This window comes from Pipistrellus kuhlii, unplaced genomic scaffold (genome assembly GCF_014108245.1).
Source record: "Pipistrellus kuhlii isolate mPipKuh1 unplaced genomic scaffold, mPipKuh1.p scaffold_m20_p_15, whole genome shotgun sequence".
Taxonomy (NCBI): domain Eukaryota; kingdom Metazoa; phylum Chordata; class Mammalia; order Chiroptera; family Vespertilionidae; genus Pipistrellus; species Pipistrellus kuhlii.
Window position 1 is genome coordinate 24,229,441 of NW_023425460.1, and position 20,315 is coordinate 24,249,755.

Consider the following 20,315-nt stretch of genomic DNA (forward strand, 5'->3'; position numbering starts at 1 on the left):
AAGGAATGGTTATGAATTGACAGTTCTCTGAATAAAAGAGTATTTACAATGGGATTCCTGAGAACAGATTTTCTATATGTAAATAGGATTAGTATATGAAACAGAGGTTCTGTGCATGAAAGCATTTTATTATGCGTGTTTTTTCCCCCCCACCTATAAGTCCCCATTTTTCACTGTATGAGATGCTGTGGCAGAAAACCAGAGTACAGAAACATTGGACAACTCTGACTTGTCATTTTCACCCATCAACAAACCAAAGCCTGGCCTCAGGGGGTCAGAATGTTTAGATTCTCTATTTGGATGACCAACCCCACAATGGATCAAGGACAGAGGTCATGGCTCTCTAGGAGGGGAATCTGCAACAAGGTAACAAAGTTACAAAATCAGGCAGCAAGGACCTGAGAAGTCCCCCTTATTTGTGGCTTAAATAAGAGAGGCCCTTGGAATAGTCAAGGGGGAGTCTTGCTTCAACCTGGAGAATTGATTCTCTTGCATGTGAACGATCTTTGTAAATATGCATACGAAGTTCTCTCTATATCATACCTATCAATAGATCTTTGTACTCCTCGGTGAGTCTTATAGGTAAGAGATGCAAATTAGACCTGTTTGAACTTCTCCTGTGGTCAAGATCTCCTACCTATCAGACTGAAGGTCAGGTTTCGTCTCCTGGTTCTCTCCACACTTTCTATTTTGAGGATTTAGCTGACATTGCCTCAGCCTGTAGGCCAGACACTCCCATGGCAACTTAGCGGCCAAGCCTTGCTTGTTAGATGCTGGTTCCCTTCAGCCTTAGTTTCTGTCTTGTGTCTCAGGGGTTTCCTGAACTGAAGGTGGCATCCAGGAGTTGCTTTCATGTGCGGTAACACTGCATCAAAGGGGAACCCATGCTTCCATCTGCTCAGTGCTTCTTCCCACCAGGAGCAGTGTGAGCCTGGTTTTGTAGACTATCCTCTGAAAACTTTCCACAAGAAAGTTCTCATATAGCAAACACTCCATACTGTTCATTGGTGGGACTCCATAACCAACCCCTCCCACCCCCCCAGAAGGAGAAGGTCCCGTTGAGATCCTACTAGTTCATTGTTTGCTAGTTGGCAAGAAACCACATTTTTTTCCCCCACACATTGATATCTCACCACTGGACAGAAGGGATTTCTTCACCTAAACATCAAGCCCTTGCTTTGGGGCTGTAACAGAAAATTCCTTTGGGATTTCTCTTCCCAAGCTCCCAGAGAGCCAGGCCGAGGTGGCTTCCATGCTATTCTTACTTACACTGCTCTTGGCTGTTTGATATTCTGAGGTCTAGCAAAGACTGAGCTCCAGCGGGTCATCAAGAGGTCATGGTCTCAATGATTTCCTCTGTTATTTATCTTTGGCTTGTGGTGTTGGAGCCTGCCTTTGATAGAGGGCCTTCCTCCCACAACGGCACAGAATCAAGCATTTCAGTGCTTTTGTTTGAGGAGGAGAGGTTTGGCTTCTAATGCTGTGAAAGTGTCACTGAGTACATCTGAGAATATTCTATTCCTTTCTGATGGGCAAGTTCACTTCTGGAGGTTTACAGTGACACTTCCCAGACTCAGGTCAGAGAAGGGACTATGCACATGAGGTCAGCAGATTTCAGTTTGAGTAATTCCATTTTCAGTTCCTCATGAGACACTTGTCTTGAGACGGAGATAAAAGTGGCATTCCTCTGACATCCAGAGAGCGAATCTACTTTTCTGCACTGCTTATGACTCACCTGTGGTCACCCTCAATGCAGTCAGGGGCCTTTTATGCTGAACTAGCCTTCGGGTTTCTCTTCTTAGTGACTGCAAAACTTTCAAGCCAGCTCACTAGTAAACCACAGGAACATCCCTGGTCTGGATAGCTCAGCAGGTTCTCGGATTCCCAGAGAGACAGAGAGGACTTCTCAGCTTGTTTTATGTGGGTTTGTTCACCCCATCCTGTTTCATTTTGATTTAAGATGACTGTTATCTCTCATCTGGGTCAAAAGGTATGGACTGTATATCATTTCAACCCGACATGAGGGGCCTGAATCAAATACCCAGCACTTTGGCCTGGAAAATTGGTGGTGTTATGCCTCTGTTCTTGTTCCCTCTAAAAGCATCCTCACAAATGGAAACATGCAGCCCCAGGAGGTCCTTGCTATTTGATGCTTCATCTCTGCCATGTCTAGCAAAGAAAGCAATGCAACCTGTGATGGAGACGTGGCCATCTGTGGGAGATGGCAGCTCTGGCTCTACCCAGAAGAGAAAGGAAATGCCATTACGTAAAGGATATGCCCAGTGAGCCCAATTCCCAGAACAGCCTGTAATGCATGGTTTAGGGATAGAATCACATTTGGTTTCTCTCTTTTTACTTTTTTTTTTTTTTTTTTTTTTTTAAACTGAAGCTTGTAACTTTGTGCCCAGCCTCAGCTCCTCCAGATTTGTACTAAGAGAGAACTGGTATAGTATAGGGGCTAGATAGGACAAGTGTGGTGGTATATTTTATATATCATACTAGAAGCCTGATGCATGAAGATTCATGCAAGAATAAGCCTTTCTTCCCCTGGCTGCTGGCACTGCCTTCGCTCTGGCCCAGAGCCGCCTTTTTGCTCCAGCCTGGAGCAGCTGGGGTGTTGTGAAATGCCTGCCCACCCTCGGCTGCTTGGCGCCCGCATATGCAAATTAACCCACCATCTTTGTTGGGTTAATTTGCAAACTCACTCCTGATTGGCTGGTGGACCTCATGAATTAGCATGTTACTCTTTTATTAGGTAGATTTCTAGCAGTTGTTTTCTATATGAAACCAGTTTACATTGATACAGGGCAAGGAAATAAAAGTTTATGAAATAATAGCTACTCTTACCACAAATCAGCCTTCTGATTCTTTTTTCTTTCTGTTATTTTAATTTAAAAAATCAACAACAGCCTGGCTGGTATGGCTCAGTGGTTGAGCATCAACCTATGAACCAGGAGGTCATGGTTTGATTCCTAGTCAGGGCACATGCTTGGGTTATGGGCTTGATCGTTGGCATTTTTATCCCTCTCTCCCTCTTCCTTTCTCTCTGAAATCAATAAAAAATAAATAAATTTTTTAAATTGAGACAACAAAAATAACTTTTTGGTTCCCTAAATTGCTATTATAAATTATTTATGATAGACTCCTGAGTGTCATATTTGGAAAAGTTAGAATGCATTAGTGTAAAAGAGGCATGTACAAGGGTATTTATTACAACAACTATATATAACATGCTATAAATTTAAAAAGCCAGAGAACATAGCCATATTTTATAAATACATATTTAAAGTCAAAGAATAGATATGTGACCATGTTATCACAATTAAAAACAATATATATTAAAACATAAAATAACAAATTTTAACCTATTAGTTTTATCTATATTATACTTTTACTATAAATTATTTTAAGTGATTTTTCATATTCTATAAAACTTGTAGTTTTGTTTTCTGAGAGATTTAAATATTCATCTATACTTTGCTCTGTTCTAGTAGGAGGAATATTTATTTGCTTATATTCACTCCTTTAATCCATGTATGGTTTTGTAATGCTTTCTTGATAACATTAAGTGCTTTTATTGCCATTATTTCCATTGATTTGCATCAATTTTAAAACCAATAGTAAACTGCCTTTTTATCTAACTTTATAATGTCTTTTCAAAGATTATGCAGGTTTTACAGATAAGGATCCTGAGGCTCAGAGACATAAGAAACTGGTCTACTATCACACATCTAGCAAGTGGTGCGTTCAGGATGGCATGGAACCCACCATGCTGTCACAGAATTTACCAGGAGCTGAGGTTTTTGAAATGAAGATCAAGGGAAGGAAACGAATTGGCATACTTCGTCTGATGCGTTAACCGTGTGAACTAACTCAGTCCAAGTTTTCAGTGTTTCAGAGCTTCAGACAGGCATACCTTGTTTCATTGACCTTCGCTTTATTGTGCTTCACAGATGAGCATTTTACAAATTGAAGGTAAAGACCCTCCACCTGCAAAAAAATTACCAATTGCTGAATTGTGGTACTTGCTTTATTGCTGTGGTTTGGAACCAAACCCTCAGTATCTCCAAGGTGTGCCTGTAAACAATCTTCAGGAGGACCTAGTCTAAGCATGCAGGTTTTTTGCAGTTGGCACACATACTTGCTAAAGAAAGAGTCAGCGCTCATTGCAGAGAATGCTTCTATTTTATACCACCTTGACTCCTGGCAATGACTTACCCTGGTTTCTTTTCAAGGGCCCCATGAGAGCAGACCAACGTGGCTCATGACTGGTCTCAAGGAGACACTACTATTCAGTTTCATGATGGTTTTGAAGAAATCTAGAGCTATTAAGGTTCTGAGTTTCACCATGGTTGGCTGTCTCCTGGCCATCCACTTTCCTAAGTGTCCTATGTAAACACAGAGGAAACTGGCCTTCCCAGGGCCTTTGGAGGCACCAGGAAGATCTGCTTCTACTCTCCCTCCTCCTCCTTCCTCTCCCTCATCATCATCATCGCCATCATTTATTATGCACTTACTAGGTGTCCAGCACTAAGGTTTTCTGTATATTTAAGCCTCACAACAATTCTATGAGTAGCTTCCATCAACTCATTTTTCAGATGATGAGGTGTCTGTCTCAAGGTCACATAAGGAAGAGCAAAGTCTGGGTGAAACACTCATCTATTTAACTCCAGAGAATGTGTTCTTAACTACAAAGCTAAACTATTGCCTTAAAAGATTTCCAATGGGGCTTAGGATCATGGAACAATGGCCCAAATGTGTGGATCTAAGATAAGCCTGTATTTACATAAGACCATGGGGTATAAAGATTTAGAGATGCTTAATCTGGGGTCCATAGACTCCTGAGTGTCTAAAAATAGATTTTGGAGGGTTTGTAATCCCCTAAAACAGGAGTCAGCATTCTTTTTTTATTAAAGCACCAGAGAGTTAACTTTTTTAGGCTTTGCAGGTTGTATGGTCTCTGACACACTCATCTTTGCTGTGGTTGTATAGAAACAGCCACTGACAATACACAAATGAATGGGCAAGGCTGTGATCCAATAAAACTTTATTTACAAGAGTAGGCTCTAAAATGGTATGCAAATTCTATGTGGGTGCATGAATAGTTCTCTTTATTGTTGCTGCTATTAGCTCCATAGTTTTCTCCAGATTCTCAAGTGGATTCAAAATCCAACATGGCTAAGAACTGGTCAAAATGGTCTCTAAAACCTCTAAACCTTGATTTCCAGGATTCTGTGGTTCTACAGGCCTTGCAAATTAACACTCTCCTAGACAGTCTTTCTCTTTAGCAGGTCCATTTGATGAATTCGCTATGAAATCTTGGGCTATAATGGCTATCTGTTGAGAAGGAAATATAAGACACATTACCACTCCTTTCTTCCCTGGCTTACCGGGTCAGATGAGAGTGGCTGAGACACAAGCACATTCTAGCCTAGAATACTGCATGAGCAAGCCTGAGGTTCACTGAAGCTTTTTCCTCTTCCCACTTTCTGTGTCCCATTAAGCCTTCTCCACAGAAAGAACCCATTTGTCCTGCTAGGAAGTTCGGATTCCTGGAGTCAGCCAGGTGTGCCCAGGCTGGGTGTGGAGAGGTGTGTTTGCCTGATGCATCTCTGCATCTGTTCAGGGCCCCTCTCCTAAAGAAACAGGGGTCTTTCTCTGAAGATTCCCCAGCTTTACGAGTTAGAGCGTCTAATTTATTGCCTGCCATGACACCGACATGAACCTTGACCCTGCCTTCCACTTCATGTGACTTGTCTTCCTCTGTCCAGAGCCTTTAGCTGGAGATTGCTGATATTCCCTGTGCCAGCACAGAGCCTGATCCCATGCTTTGCATGTGTTTTTTAGGTTATCAGCACTGAGATCCCTGACATCCACAGCCAGTATTAAATTCTTGCATCACTTCTGAAAATCAAAATAATGATTATATGGGCCACTTGAATCAAATACAGAATCAACTGCTTTAAAATTTTAGAGAGAAAAAAAAGATATATTAAAATAAGATAAAACAAATGATATGAATCATAATGTGATTGCATTTATAGTGCAGGTTTCTGAGAATGGAGAATTGGGCATAGGGGAAGAAGCAGGAGAAAAAATAAAAGAGGAGAAAGAAATGACAGAGGAGAATGAAACAAAATGAATGAAAAAACAAAAAAAGAAACGATGAATGTATTCTGTAGCTAACCTATTACTTTCGGTTGATATTCAGTGTCATTGTGATGCAGCTATTTCTCACAGCAAGAACCCCCCAAAGAAGGAAATAAACCAGCAAATGAAATAACAGAATACAAATTATTGGAGACTTTACTCCGTATTAGATTCCTGCATATACCACATCGGGATTGGCATTACCTCTGAAATGAAACATCAATAACAGGACCACACAGTGCTGACTGTAATGCCAACTAATATTTCAGTTCAGGTTTAATTATCAAGTTCATATGGCAGCAACATGGTGCCACGTAAATAGAAGTGGTCATAGAAGGCTTGGGTCTTGTCCTGGTATCTCATTATGTGACCTTGGTTGGCCAATCTCCATGCCTCAGTTTCTTTTACTAATATATATATATATATATATAATTGACGTCAGAGAGAAAGGGAGAAGGGAAAGAGAGAAACATCAACAATGAGAGAGAATCATTGATTGGCTGCCTCCTGCATGTCCCCTACTGCAGTGTTTTTCAACCTTTTTTGGGCAAAGGCACACTTGTTTCATGAAAAAAATCACGAGGCACACCACCATTAGAAAATGTTAAAAAATTTAACTCTGTGCCTATATTGACTATATATAAACTAATTCTCTTGAATAGGAATCAAATAAACACAAAGAAAGTATTTTATAATTACTTTATTATGAAATATTAAGTAAACAAAATAGTGAAAAATTATAAAATTCTTGTCTTGTCTGCACCTACGGCACACCAGGCAACATAGTGTGCCGCGGAACAGTGGTTGAAAAACGCTGCCCTACTGGAAATCAAGCCTGCATGTGCCCTTGACAGGAACTGAACCCGGGACCCTTCAGTTCACAGGTTGACATTCTATCCACTGAGCCAAACTGGTTAGGGCATGCCTCAGTTTCCTCATCTGTCAAAGGTGAATAAGAATTCTTTGCATATTTCACAAGGGTGTTAGAAGGATGAAAAGTGGATATATTGTATATTCATTCTATACATACTTGGATGAGTAGAAAATACTAGATAAATGTAAAAAGGACTTTGTTCTTTTTACTTAACATAGTAATGGGTGGGTGCGGGGTAGGGATGGGGTGGGGATGATGGCATTTTGCACAGAAAGCTTGGTGACTAGTGAAGTGTCTTCCTCCCTCCCCCACTTGTCCTAGGATTATTACTGCTTTCTTAGTGCTTTTAGACATGCTTCTCCTCTTCAGAAATGCCAAAGGTGAGAAATACTATTCCTCTGCTATAATTTGTCACCCTTGCTGCCTGAGCAAAACGTGCATAGACAGTTTGGTAATTAAGCCTTTCAACACCGCATCATAACAGTTTTATCCCAGCAAAGACTATATTTATCAGCTAACAAGTATTAAATCACCTCACTGCTCAAGCCATTTCTGTCTTGAATATGCTCCTTTCAAAAAGAGAGCGGCTTTCCTTGGCTGACATGATTAATAAACGTTCTTGTTTGGAAATGTCGTGGTGCAGTGTGGTCCTGTGGGGCTGACAAACATACACCTTGGCAACTGTTCCAAACGGTGCTGACCCCTCTTTACAAGGGGAGCCCGATACCTCAGCCCTGGGTCTCTCAGGGTGACCAGGCCACCTGAGTTCACGGCCGGCTGGGATGGTTTCCAGCACAGGATCACCCCATATCCATTTCATTTCTGCGGGGCTAGGGGGGTGAATGAAAACGAAGAACAAACATTTGATACATTTTTTTTCTTCCTTACCTGGGCATCAGGGAATTGGCCTGCTCCTATCAGAGATAGATATAAATGTAAAACGAGTTTTCAAAATGATTGAAATAGCAAAGCAACAATGTTCTACATACAGAATTCTTAGGGAAACACAGAATGAATAGATATTGAAAGTCATCAGGAATGGCTTAGGAGAGTTCTGTCCTTATGTATCCCATCCTACCTTTACAAATTGTTTTGTTTTTCTCTTCTTTGGAGGATATACATTCATGAGACAAATATATCCTTGTTCTTAAAGCTTCAGAATGCTTTCAGTCAAATGGCTCCAAAATAAAATAGTTAATACATTTGAATGGCTTTTCTACCACACTTTAAGGATAAAGCTCAAATAAAGACAATGTTAACCAAATATGGGCCCAAATGATGAAAGAAGTCTCAATATTTTCATCATAGCATAGCAGAGATCACATTAATTTTCCTTTTTTCTTTCTCTGCTTTCAAAAATAAGTGACAAGTGACATTAGCTACATGGAGGCATTTCTGTTTCTCATCAGTTGATTGCTAAAAGGGCACATGTAATCATATTCCATAGGATCACAAAACCCACTTTGTAGCTATATAAGCAAGTTATGACCAGGACTGTGCATGTGTATGTATGATTAGTGGGCATGCAAGTGTGAAACTGTGGGTTACCACCAAGATAAAAAGTCTTTCATTGAACTATTCTTAGTTTGAATTTCTTTCCTTTCAAAATCATAAAATAAAACCCGCCATTTTGCTTTTCAAATTAGCAATAAGTCGCTTATTTGGAAGGCTGGGGATTAATTTCTCTCTAGCCAGCAGGTCACTGGGTTGTCACTGAAGCATGTGACAGCCATTAAGTTGGCAAATATTGAACTATTTGAAGTGCATCTATTTTTTGGTTCAGTACATTTTTTTTTTGGTTGCATTAAATTCATTTGGTTGCATTAAACTTCACCCAGTCTAAATGCCACAGCACATACTGGATCATACATACAAGTAACAAACAGCAGCAGCTGTAAGAGATAACAAAAGATAAAGATCAATATATTTTATCTATCGTAACAAGATTGGAGTTTTTAAGGTTACAAAGTACTGTGTGACTTGGAAAGTCAAGTTGAATCTGGTTATTTTCTGAAAATTTGAAGAGAGGTTACTTTGTTAGTCAAGTTGCCCTCCAAACTGCAATCCTAGAGACAAGGACATCTCTGACCTACAATTCAAGATCATTTAATAACTTGGGAGAGAAACGAGAAAAAGAATTACACTCTGTTATTCAGTTTGGAGGGATCTTAAAGTTCAGCAGTTTGCAAAAATATTGAATCAAGGGCATACTTGAAGATTAAAAATGAGCCTTTGGAAATAGTTATTCTTTATTTAGAAACAAAAATTTCAAAATAAAATAATAAAGGTTTGGGAACATGAACTATTACTTTAATTTGACAAAAATTTTTTGGGGTTGTTTAGCCCTACTTTTCTTCCATATAGGGATAGTCATGGCAACTCAGAAAGGTGACAAAGGTATAAGGTCCAAGGAATTTTTATTCTAGTATGGATTGTAACTATCAATATTACAAAATAGATTTTTTTTTAATTCCATATGAAAAAATGACAAGTGAAGAACAATTTTTTTCCAGTAATTTCTCTGAACAAAACAGAAAACAAAACAACCAGTAACTAAAAATTATGAAAACAAAAACCCAAAGTACATGTACTAGTAGATAATAAGAATACATATGTACTAAATAGACTAACTGGGTTGATGACTTCCCAAATTCTATAAATATCTAGTCACTATGCTGGCCAACTGAAACTAACATACCATTGGGTGTCAAGTATAACTGAAAAATTAAAAGAAAGAATACAGGTACTAAATGTGTTTCTTTAAAACTTCCAGAACAAACAGGGCAGAAGCGACGCAGCCATCAAAATTGGAATGAGTGAATCCATCCCCTCCACACACAAGGAGAGGTTTCCGATGAAGAGTCATTTGGCCAGGAGAGTTGGCAGCAGGATTTGTAACCTGGGAAAAGAAAAAGTGGGGTGGGGGGTGGTAATTGCAATTGATATTCTGTGCTCTGTTGTGCTATCCTGTCAACACCCACCTGGGGAAGGCTTCTCCATCTGGAGAAATAGAGATGTCTCAAAGGAGCAACAGGAAACAAAACCAAGACCCCTATGCTTCCCCTTCATCCAAGTGTTTACAGTGACATTCTTACATGTTTGCATTTTCAATTATTTGATAAGATAATCAGAAGTTCGTTGAACTTCAATATTAATATCTCTTGATATGCCAAATTAGTTTTTTTTTTAAGAAGGAAATGATATTCACAGAATCATTCACTGATTATCAAGTTGACAAATAAAATTGGAATATATTTATGGTGCACAACTAGATGTTTTGATATGCATAGACACTGAAATAATCACCATAATCAAGCTAATTAGCATATCCATCATCTCACTTTTTTTGTTATTTTGTTTTATGGCACACTTTATGATCCATGCTCTTAGCAGATTTCAAGTACACAATACAGTATTGTTAACTCTAGTCAGATTAGACCTCCAGGACTGTCATCTTATAACTGTAACTGTACCCTTTGACTAACATGCCCCCATTTTCCCCCCTACCAGGTCCTAGCAATCACCATTCTACTCTCTGTTTCTATGAGCTTGACTCTTTTAGATTCCATTTATACGTGAAATTATGCTGTAGTATTTAGTATTTGGCAATTCCAGAGCCAATAATCTTGAAATCAGCAGAAGAGATTGTTGAGTGGCTAATAGAGATAGGCACCAGAGGACAGGCTCAGACACTTGGTCAGAGATTTTATTCTCCTGCTTTGGATGGAATTTTAACAAGTCAGATGATTTGATTTGTCAGTGAAGCACAAAGGGAGGAAGAACACTGTTAGGTTTTTATATAAATTAGCAATTTCAGAATGTGACAACTGATAGTCCAGGGACATTTAGTGAAGGAACAAATAACTCTCTGGGTCCTAATAGGACCCAAGGGTGCCAGCTTATTAATTTTCCTGTAATCATTAATGTTCATGACAATCATCTCAATATTCAAGACTCCATTCTGATGTGCACAAAGTATTCATTGTTAGCTCTGCTTGAATGTTCACAGATACCAAATGCTTTACATGCACACCCCATTGAATTCACACAGCAACCCTATTAGGTGGTTACACTTATTCTCATTTTATAGATGAGAAAATTGAGACTCAGAAAGATAGTTGCTTGTTCAAGGACAGAAAGCTAAGAGGTGAAGAAAAAGGAATTCAAACAAAGCAGGCTAAGTCTAGAACTCACATTTCTAACACTTTTGGAAATATTTCCATAAAGACTAAATTTTAAATGTCCATATTAGCCCTGGATAGTGCTGTTCAAGGGTTAGAGCATCAACACACATACTGAAGGATGATAGATTTGATCCTGGGCTCAGGCCTGGGTGCCTATAGAAGGCAACCCATCCATGTGTCTCTCTTACATTGATGTCCTTCTCTCTCTCTCTCTCCCCACTTCAACTCTTTAAAAATCAAGGGGAATAATATCTTCAGGTGAAGATTAACAAAAAAATAAAATGTCCATTACTACTCAAAGCAATTTATAGATTCTCCACAACTCCTATCAAAGTACTAATGGTATATTTCACAGTGTGATAGTATAATTTACAATACATATTAGGTTATTCAGATGATCAACATTTATTTTCCATATATATCAGGTCTTGCCCACAATTCCTGACTCACAGCTCCCAAAACCCCTGGAATTTCTTAAGTGTTGAGAGTGATAGTTGCCCTTTGTTATGTTAATGAAGTGACTTTTGGAAAGTCAAAAAATTAAGGATGGGGGCTGGTGCCAGTGGAGCCAACCCTGTGATTATAGAGGACAGGGTCTGAAGATGGAGTTCTATCATTAGTCTTGTAGGACTAAACTCTTAACCTGTGCTACCTGATATTACCTCTGGGTAGATGTGTCAGAATTGAATTCTTGGATATCCTGCTGGTGTCTGAGAATTGCTTGTTGTCTTGGGACGGGGGGGGAACACCCCTCTCAATGTTGCAATTGGTACCAGGACTTATTTAGAGAGTTGCATAGGTTTGTGCATCTGAAAGATTCAGATAAATGAAGTAATGCATTCATATATATATATATATATATATATATATACATACACACATTTATAAACGTATCTATAATTTATAATTTATAATGTGTGTGTATATATATATATACAAACGTGTCTATGTATATATACACACACACACACACATTATAAACGTGTCTATATATGTGTGTGTGTGTGTGTGTGTGTGTGTGTCTATCTATGTATAATTTATACACTCACATATAAATCTCCATTTGTGGTCAAGTTTTGATACATTCCCGTTGATATCCCTCTATCGATAAGCCATGGCCCTATTAAATATTACACAAGTATTAAGGAGGAGGGGGTTTAAGGGGAAACGTTCTGTCCAGGAGTGAGTTGGTAATTTATCAGTGCTGTATAATTTCATCTGATGGGTGGTGAATACCACAGACCAGATCATGTGACTGGAATACTGGGCTACTGACTAGCCAGTCTGCATTTTGGATGAAATCAAACTTGCTGCATTTAGGTGGAATCACCCATTCTGCAATTACCCAATGAGGAAAATATGAAAACATGAAGTTTGTGTTGGCAAGCTCCTTCACCCAAGCGAAGTAGATAGCCCTGCAGTGATGGAGCACATAATTGTCAAAGCCACAATCTCTCACAACAACGCAGCCTTTGGCTATGTTTCCAGCCACAGTGAGGAACCACAGCTCAATGACTGTGTTTAAAAGAGACCCCTTCGAAATCCAGGTTGGATAAAAAGAGCCCTCCCTGCAGAAGCTCATGCTGCGGAAGCCTGCTGTGGGGTTGCTGACGTAACATTTCTATAAACTCAAGTGGTGATGGGACTGAACATAAAAATTCAGAGCAGAAAAAGAAGTTTTATTTCTAAACTATCGATACTTAAGCCCACTTCAATGTGTTTTGCAACTTCTCTCCACCTGTGGAATAAAATGCAAACTCCTTGGCCCCACATGGGCCGGCCTTTCATAACCAGACCTTACCTCCACTCAAACCTCATCTCTTGCCACTTCACTCACATGCCCCATCTACACTCAGACGAAGATTCTTCAAACATATCCTTCTTTGTTCTGTGATTTTGAATAAGCCATTCTGCTTGGGGATGTTGCATTGTTCCCTCCTTTTTGCCAATTAAATTGCTCATCCTTTAAGAGCCAATACAAATGTCACCTGCTCTGAGGTCTTCTTGCTCTTCCAGGCAGGGTAAGTGCCTTTTCAGCGCGTTATTTATATCCATTAGGTGACTTGCTATTTTGCCCTGTAATTATGTCCGTGACTGTCTTCCTTCCTAGACTGCATGCTTCTGAACGTAGGGACTATGATGCACTAATCTTTGTATGTAAAGCTGAGACTGGTAGCCAGCTCCTGTTAAGTGTACAATTTTTTTGTTTATTGAGTTAAAACACACACACACACACACACACACACACACACCACATAGAATATTATATACTAGAGGCCTGGTGCATAAAATTCATACACTCGGGGCATTTCATTATTCCAGCCTGCGCCCTCTCACAGTCTGGGAGTCCTTGGGAGATGTCTTAGGGAGAGTGGGCCTAAGCTGTCAATCGGATATCCTTAGCACTGCCGTGGAGGTGAGGGAGGATCCCACCCACTGCCACTGTGCTCGCCAGCCGTGAGCCCTGCTCACATGGGAGTGCACTCACCACTAGGGGCCAGCTCCTGCATTGGGTGTCAGTCCCTGGTGGTCAGTACATATGATGTGACCGTTCATTCTGCCATTTGGTCAATTTGCATATTAGCCTTTTATAAGATACAGTTGATCAAATGAAGGTTTTCACAGGGGACCATCTACAAAAAAAGTGTTATTCAGAGGCTCCCACAGAGCTGGTAGAAGCTTCAATGGGAGAGAGATTGTACTTAGAAAGCTCTCAAAAATGATGAATGGGGAGGTCTGTCTTCTTGTCTCTGATTGTGAAGTGCTTTGCATGAAAATCTTGTATGTTACCCATTAGGTTGCACCACACAAACTTCCTGATTCTGTAGGTCAGAAATGGTAAAATATTGTCAATTTTAATTTAATAGTTCTATGTATCATGATTATTAATTGTGAAAGTTCACACACACACACACAAAAGTTCCTTTTGGGTGAGAATGAACTTAAAGATGAAAAGAGGGATGCAGACAAGTAGGCTACTGGGTATTTTCAAAAAATGATAGTTGATAATTAGCAAAAAATTCAGTGACACACGACAATGGGTGTTCTTCCTTCCATACCTATGCCGACAGCTAAAGCATGCCCTTGGACTCTATACCCATAGAGACCAACCTTATTGGTTTGGTCTGTAGAAGGGCTGTATTTTAGGCTGACCATTTCTAGTGGGCCCTTGATTTGGTTACTTAGAACCAACCTTTCTGAAATATGGCACTAAGTGATGTTCAAGTGGATGAGGCAAGTATTAAGGTCTCATAAATTCTAATCCTACATGTGCCATTCACTTGAAGAGAGATCTTGGACAACCTAGGAACAAATCAGGTTCTTACAGCTGCATCTTCTCACTTGTTATGGATGTAAATTACACTACATTTCATTGAGTCTAAGAGAGAAAAAATGGTGCCAATGTGATCTAATGCTGTATTTTATATTATACTTATGAGAACTGTTCTTTTAAACTTATTTACATGTAAGTTTTTTGCAAACATAAAAAGGAAACAAAAGGGAATGCATTGACTAAGCCTTTCCAAAAACCTTTTCACAGATTTTGACTTTCCAGAGACACTCTTTATTTTTTTTTAAAAATATATTTTATTGATTTTGTACAGAGAGGAAGGGAGAGAGATAGAGAGCTAGAAACATCGATAAGAGAGAGTCATCAATCAGCTGCCTTTTGCACATGCCCTACTGGGGATGTGCCTGCAATCAAGGTACATGCCCTTGACCGGAATTGAACCCAGGTCCCTTCAGTTCCCAAGCCTACACTCTATCCATTGAGCCAAATCGGTTTCGGCCTGAGACACTCTTTAACTCAGAGTGTTTGGTGCCCACAATCTCCCTCACGCAGTCTGTCCTCTGTCCTCTGTGGGGCCCAGAACCTTGGGAATGCACCATTTCTCACAAGAGGGCTCCACTGAATTGTCCTTTCTGGGGGTTTCTTTCGAGCCACTGACACTTGTTCCGTAAATTCTGATTGTCCACTTTTTTGTCCACAAAAAAGAAAAGTTTTCAGGCAGCAACTGGGATTCACGTTCTTTTCTCCTTAAAGAATTTATTAATTGCCCTAACCAGTTTGGCCCAGTGGATAGAGCGTTGGCCTAAGGTCCTAAGGTTTGATTCTTGTCAAAAGTACATGCCCAGGTTGAGGGCTCATTCCCCAGTGGGGGTGGAGGGGGATGTGCAGGAGGCAGTTGATTAATGACTCTCATCATTGATGTTTTTGTCTCTCTATCCCTCTCCTTTCCTATCTGAAATCAATAAAAATGTTAAAAAAAAACCTCATTAATTTAAATATCAAAAGGTTTCTGTGGTGGTCCCACTGTTAGACCAGTAGAATGTGTGAAAAACAGCATCCTGGCTGTCTCCTGGTATATACCATCTGGATGGTGGCATCTTATAATTGATGAAATATGGCAAGTATTAAAAAGGGAAAGGGGAGGAGTTCGGTGAGTACTTTATAGTAAATGCATAATAAATCAAAAGATAATTAATGATAAGATCTTTCAAGGAGCGCATTTTCTGGTAATAGCATTTGGTGTCAGGATTTCTAACATCTTTAGATTGCTGGTTTAAACCTTCCATTTTTTGCAGTTCACCCAAATGAGCAACCTCAGGTGAAACTGACAGAGATAGACTGGTTATCAGAGAATCAATTTGTTCATTTACCAAGGTAAATGTACCGATTTCAGAACCAAGTCTGGTTGCCTTCCCAGACCATTCATTGTAGGAGGCAAATTTCCTCAACTGTGTCAATGATTAGAGGGGTGACGCAGGTTTGCCAGCTCCTGACAGACATCACTAATCAATTGTGGCATTCTTTCCCACTGAGCCCAGAAGTGGCCTCAGCATCCTCCTCACTTCATTGCTTCAGGCAGGCACTACCAATCAATTGGAGTTGATACTTGAGAGAAATCCTATATAACAATCCTGGGTTAAAAGATTGTAGAGCAAACACGAAATTAGAAATAAGGGAATTAAGTATTCTTTACTATTTTTTTTTCTTCTTTTTTCCATTAATTCAGGATAGTCTGATGCATTGCCTTTCTCCAACCACAGTCATGTCAATGCAAAGAATTAGGATCCCATCAGGAGCCATTTCCTCTAGATGATGCTGGGTAACCTTCGAATAACCTCTCCCCAGATCACTGCCCTTCCCCTCCATCAGTTACATCGGGGGCTTTGACTGCCATGTGAAAATAAAAATACAAGTGTTTAGGCTACAACCACAGTTCTATAAAATTGCACACTAAAAATCTCAGAGCTTGTGAAAAACAAAAACAAAACAAAACCAGAGTTGGGGCAGATGACTCAAAATGTAGGGGACTTTGAACCAAGCATGAACAAAAACAGCAAACAACATGGTGGAGTGAGGAGCACAGTTAACATTCTCCCAGCCTCTGCCTCTAGCTACATGCTGCAGCCTAACCCCTGGGGCTCGTATTTCCTCCTTTGAGATGTAGGTCCTGTGGGCAGTTGCTTTTAAAAGAGACTATTTTGATATACATTAAAAATATGATCCAGGATGTAGCCTTCTTCATCAATCTGTTGTTTCAGTAAAGGGGAAATGTCTTTGTGGGGTTTTTTTTTTGTTTTGTTTTTGTTTTTTTCAACAGCACTTGCACCTTTGCTGACGAACTTCACATGATGGAAAACCCAGCCGTTCTTAAGGCCACTGAGACAGTAGCTATTTGCACTAAAGGAAGGCACCTTTGGACATTTTCAGGTATTTTTGTTGTTGTTGTTTTTTTTTTTTTTTTTTTGGTAAGAGCTTCATACTTGTGAGGCTTTATCTTTGCTGGTGAGAAAAGTTAACCTCATCACTTGAAAACACAAACATGTGTGAAACCGATATAATTCCTCCATAATACCGATCTCTCAACTGCATTTGAGATAATTCACATTGAAAAGCCAAAGGCCCAAGGGGTTGTAAAAGACTGTAGGTAATTTTACTGCTTTCTTATATTCCAGTACTTTCCCAAGGGTTGCTTTCATTAGTCTTGAGTATGCCTAAGTCTTTTTTTTTTTTTTTTTTTACAGAGAGGAAGAGAGAGGGATAAAGAGAAACACTGATGAGAATCATCGATCAGCTGCCTCTTGCATACCCCTACTGGGGATATGCCTGCAACCAAGGTATACATGCCCTTGACCGGAATTGAACCTGGGACCTTTCAGACTACAGGACAACGCTCTATCCATTGAACCAAACCTGTTTCGGCAAGTATGCCTAAGTCTTGAAAGCAGATGGAGATGACCAAACCATCTCTTTTGAGACTCACACAGCATCTTTTTTTTCTAAAATTCATTTATTTAATCAATTTCAGTGTCTGAGGGTGACTCTTTAAATCTTAATGTCTCTTAGTTGCACACTAGCTTGACTGGAGCAGATTCTGAGTAATAATCTCCTTGCACTGGCATTCCCCTGCCCATTGTGCGTGTGAGGTACCAACCGCACTGGCAGTGTGAATAGCTAGGAAGGTTGTGATGGTATGGAGCTGAATCATCCATTTCCTCACTGCCTCTATTCTGCTGCCAGTGTAAACCTGAAACCATGCCATGGAACATAAACAGCAGAAATTGAATATTTGGTTAACTTATTCTTTTATGGCCCCTATGCAAAGCTCGAAGGAAGTGGTTCCCAAAAGTCAATCTATGGCAAAAGAGAAAAAATAAGAATTATGAGCTTTATATATATATGGCTAAATGTATTCTATGTATAAATTTCCTCTGAAGTTATGTCTTTACTATTTTTTTTGTTATTCTTTTCATTAAATTCTTGTAGCTGTGTTTTGCTTTTTAAATTCATAACTGCAGAATAAAATGATAGCAGTATTATATCAGTGTAGAGAGATTTTACTGGTCCATGAAATAAAAATGCTTCGAACCACTGCACTGGGACAAGGCGCTTAATGTGGCTGAGAGCAAAGTCTCTGTCAGTCTGCAGAGTGTTTTCCATAAAGACGGGGTGTGGGTGGGGCAGCAAAGGCTGGTTTTGAAAACCCATCAGTAAGCTCAGGTAACACTGGAAAACCTTAGTTTGGATTTGGTGAGTGAATGAGTAATTTTTAAAAGCAGAATAAAACCTTGTATAAAACTTACTACCCAGAAACATGCACAACCTCTCTTCTGTGCAAATATTAATGCAGTAATCATAAAAGGTGTGGTGAAAATAGGGATTTGGGGGGAAAGACGTACTTAAATGTGGAATAAATACCTACCTTCAAATTCATGTACCTAGAGGGTAAATGTGGCTTGTATGGATTCTCTATAAACATTTCACTCTTACCTTATCCCTGAGGCATCTATCATATGTCTGCTTTTGAAAATAAGGAGAAATGTAAATAAACGGAGAGGTCAGAAATTATGCTGATGCCAATGGAAATATTTGTTTGCATATTTATAGAAGGGGAACTAGTCCAAGCACTTTGAAAAAGGTGAGACTTCATTAGATAGTTGGATAAAAAAGATGTGGTACACACATACAATGGAATACTACTCAGCCATAAGAAAAGATGACATAGTGCCATTAGTGACAACATGGATGGATCTTGAAATAAGTCAGATGAAAAAAGTGAAGAACTATGTGATTTTACTCAGATATGGGATATAAACTGGAAGCAACAAACATAAAAACAAGGCAAACAAACAAAAACTCAGACGCAGACAACAGTATGGAGGTTACGAGAGTAGGGGTGTGTGAGATAGTAAAGGATAATGGAGGGGAGATAGTAAAGGATAATGGGAGTCAAATATGTAGTGACAGAAGGAGATTTGACTTCGAGTGGTGAATACACATACAATATACAGATGATGTATTATAGGATTTTAGTAACTAATGTCAGTTCAATAAACTTAATAAAATTCTTACAAATTTTAAAAAGAAAAAGTTGGGACTTCACTATTATATCAATACTGGAAAATACTATCTACCCCTAAGCAAATTTCCATGGTACAGAAAAGGAAGACCTGAGAAATGAAAGTTGAATATAAATGTGTTTTTTTTTTTAACTGTACAAAATGTTTTTATTGGCTTAATTAAAAATGTAATGTTCCTATTTCTTTTTTTTTTTTTAATCTCTCTGGAATTTGATGCAAATGCAATAAAAGGTTGCTGATTCTTTTTCACTTAACGCACCACATTACATACGGTAAGAGATATTGGATGTTTAAAGGCCTTTATGAGAAAACTATGAGGGTTGTGTCTTATTCATTTTTGTATTCCCAGCATCTGCTACCTCCTTATATATAGTTAATGTTGAATAAATGTTTTCTCAAAAAACGTGTGAAAGCAGGCCAAAACAACAATAAGCACCACCACAACACAACTTCAAACTTTTGAAAATTTCATATTCTCAGTGTTCAAATGGTCTTTAAATGCAGTGGAATTTTTTTCTTTATGAAAATAATTTACTTTGATTTCTCATGTTGTAAATTTTTCTTTTTCTTTCTGAATTGCCAAGTTTACTGCACGTGACACCTCACCATTTTAACCCAGTTCTTTTAGGTGCACTATCCTGGGATATCTGGTGTATTCTAACCCTTGTTCTGACACTTGTGTCATCACCCCTGGAAAGCTGAATTCTTTGCCTGTTGCTCACCTTTTGTAGACTGCAGGCAAAAGCATCAGGAATATTTAAATCACTCCGAATTTCAAATAGGAAGTGAAGATAGTTTCTTAATCGGATTGTTCACCCTCATTTCATAAAATGCCATAGTAAACAATAACTTGAAAAGTGTGAGAACTATAATTAAATGAATGTGTGTGTGTGAATGCCTATGTGTATGTGTGATAAGATATACAGATGTTTGTCTTTATTTCAAAAAACGGGGGGCCATAGTGATAGAGTTCATGTTATTTCCATAGCTATGGCAAAGCTGCAGTAAACATGCACAGACAAAAAGTTTAAATAATCACTTAAATGATTTTTTTTTCTCTCGGAGTTGATAAATATAAAGCTATAGGAGTCAGAGAAAAACAAGCACCATTTTTCTGGGTGTCCTAGCTAATTTATGATGTCTCTATCTTTTTAAAATTCTTTCTTAGAATAGTCAACTCTCTATGCTCAGATTTTTGTGGCATAGCCAGAAATTTTATATATATATATATATATATA

At 39.0% G+C, this 20,315-nt stretch overlaps 1 protein-coding gene across 2 annotated transcripts in view; it reads right to left on the reverse strand.

Annotated features, from left to right (window-relative positions):
* Positions 1–9,424: 9,424 nt before the first annotated feature.
* Positions 9,425–20,315, reverse strand: part of RNLS (renalase, FAD dependent amine oxidase) — a 211,966-nt gene continuing 201,075 nt past the window's right edge. For both annotated transcript variants that reach the window (XM_045581882.1, XM_036438483.1), the window contains one exon: positions 9,425–9,923. In XM_045581882.1, coding sequence (XP_045437838.1) covers positions 9,771–9,923 — 153 coding nt within the window. In that variant the 3' untranslated portion in view covers positions 9,425–9,770. The remainder of the gene's footprint in view (positions 9,924–20,315) is intronic.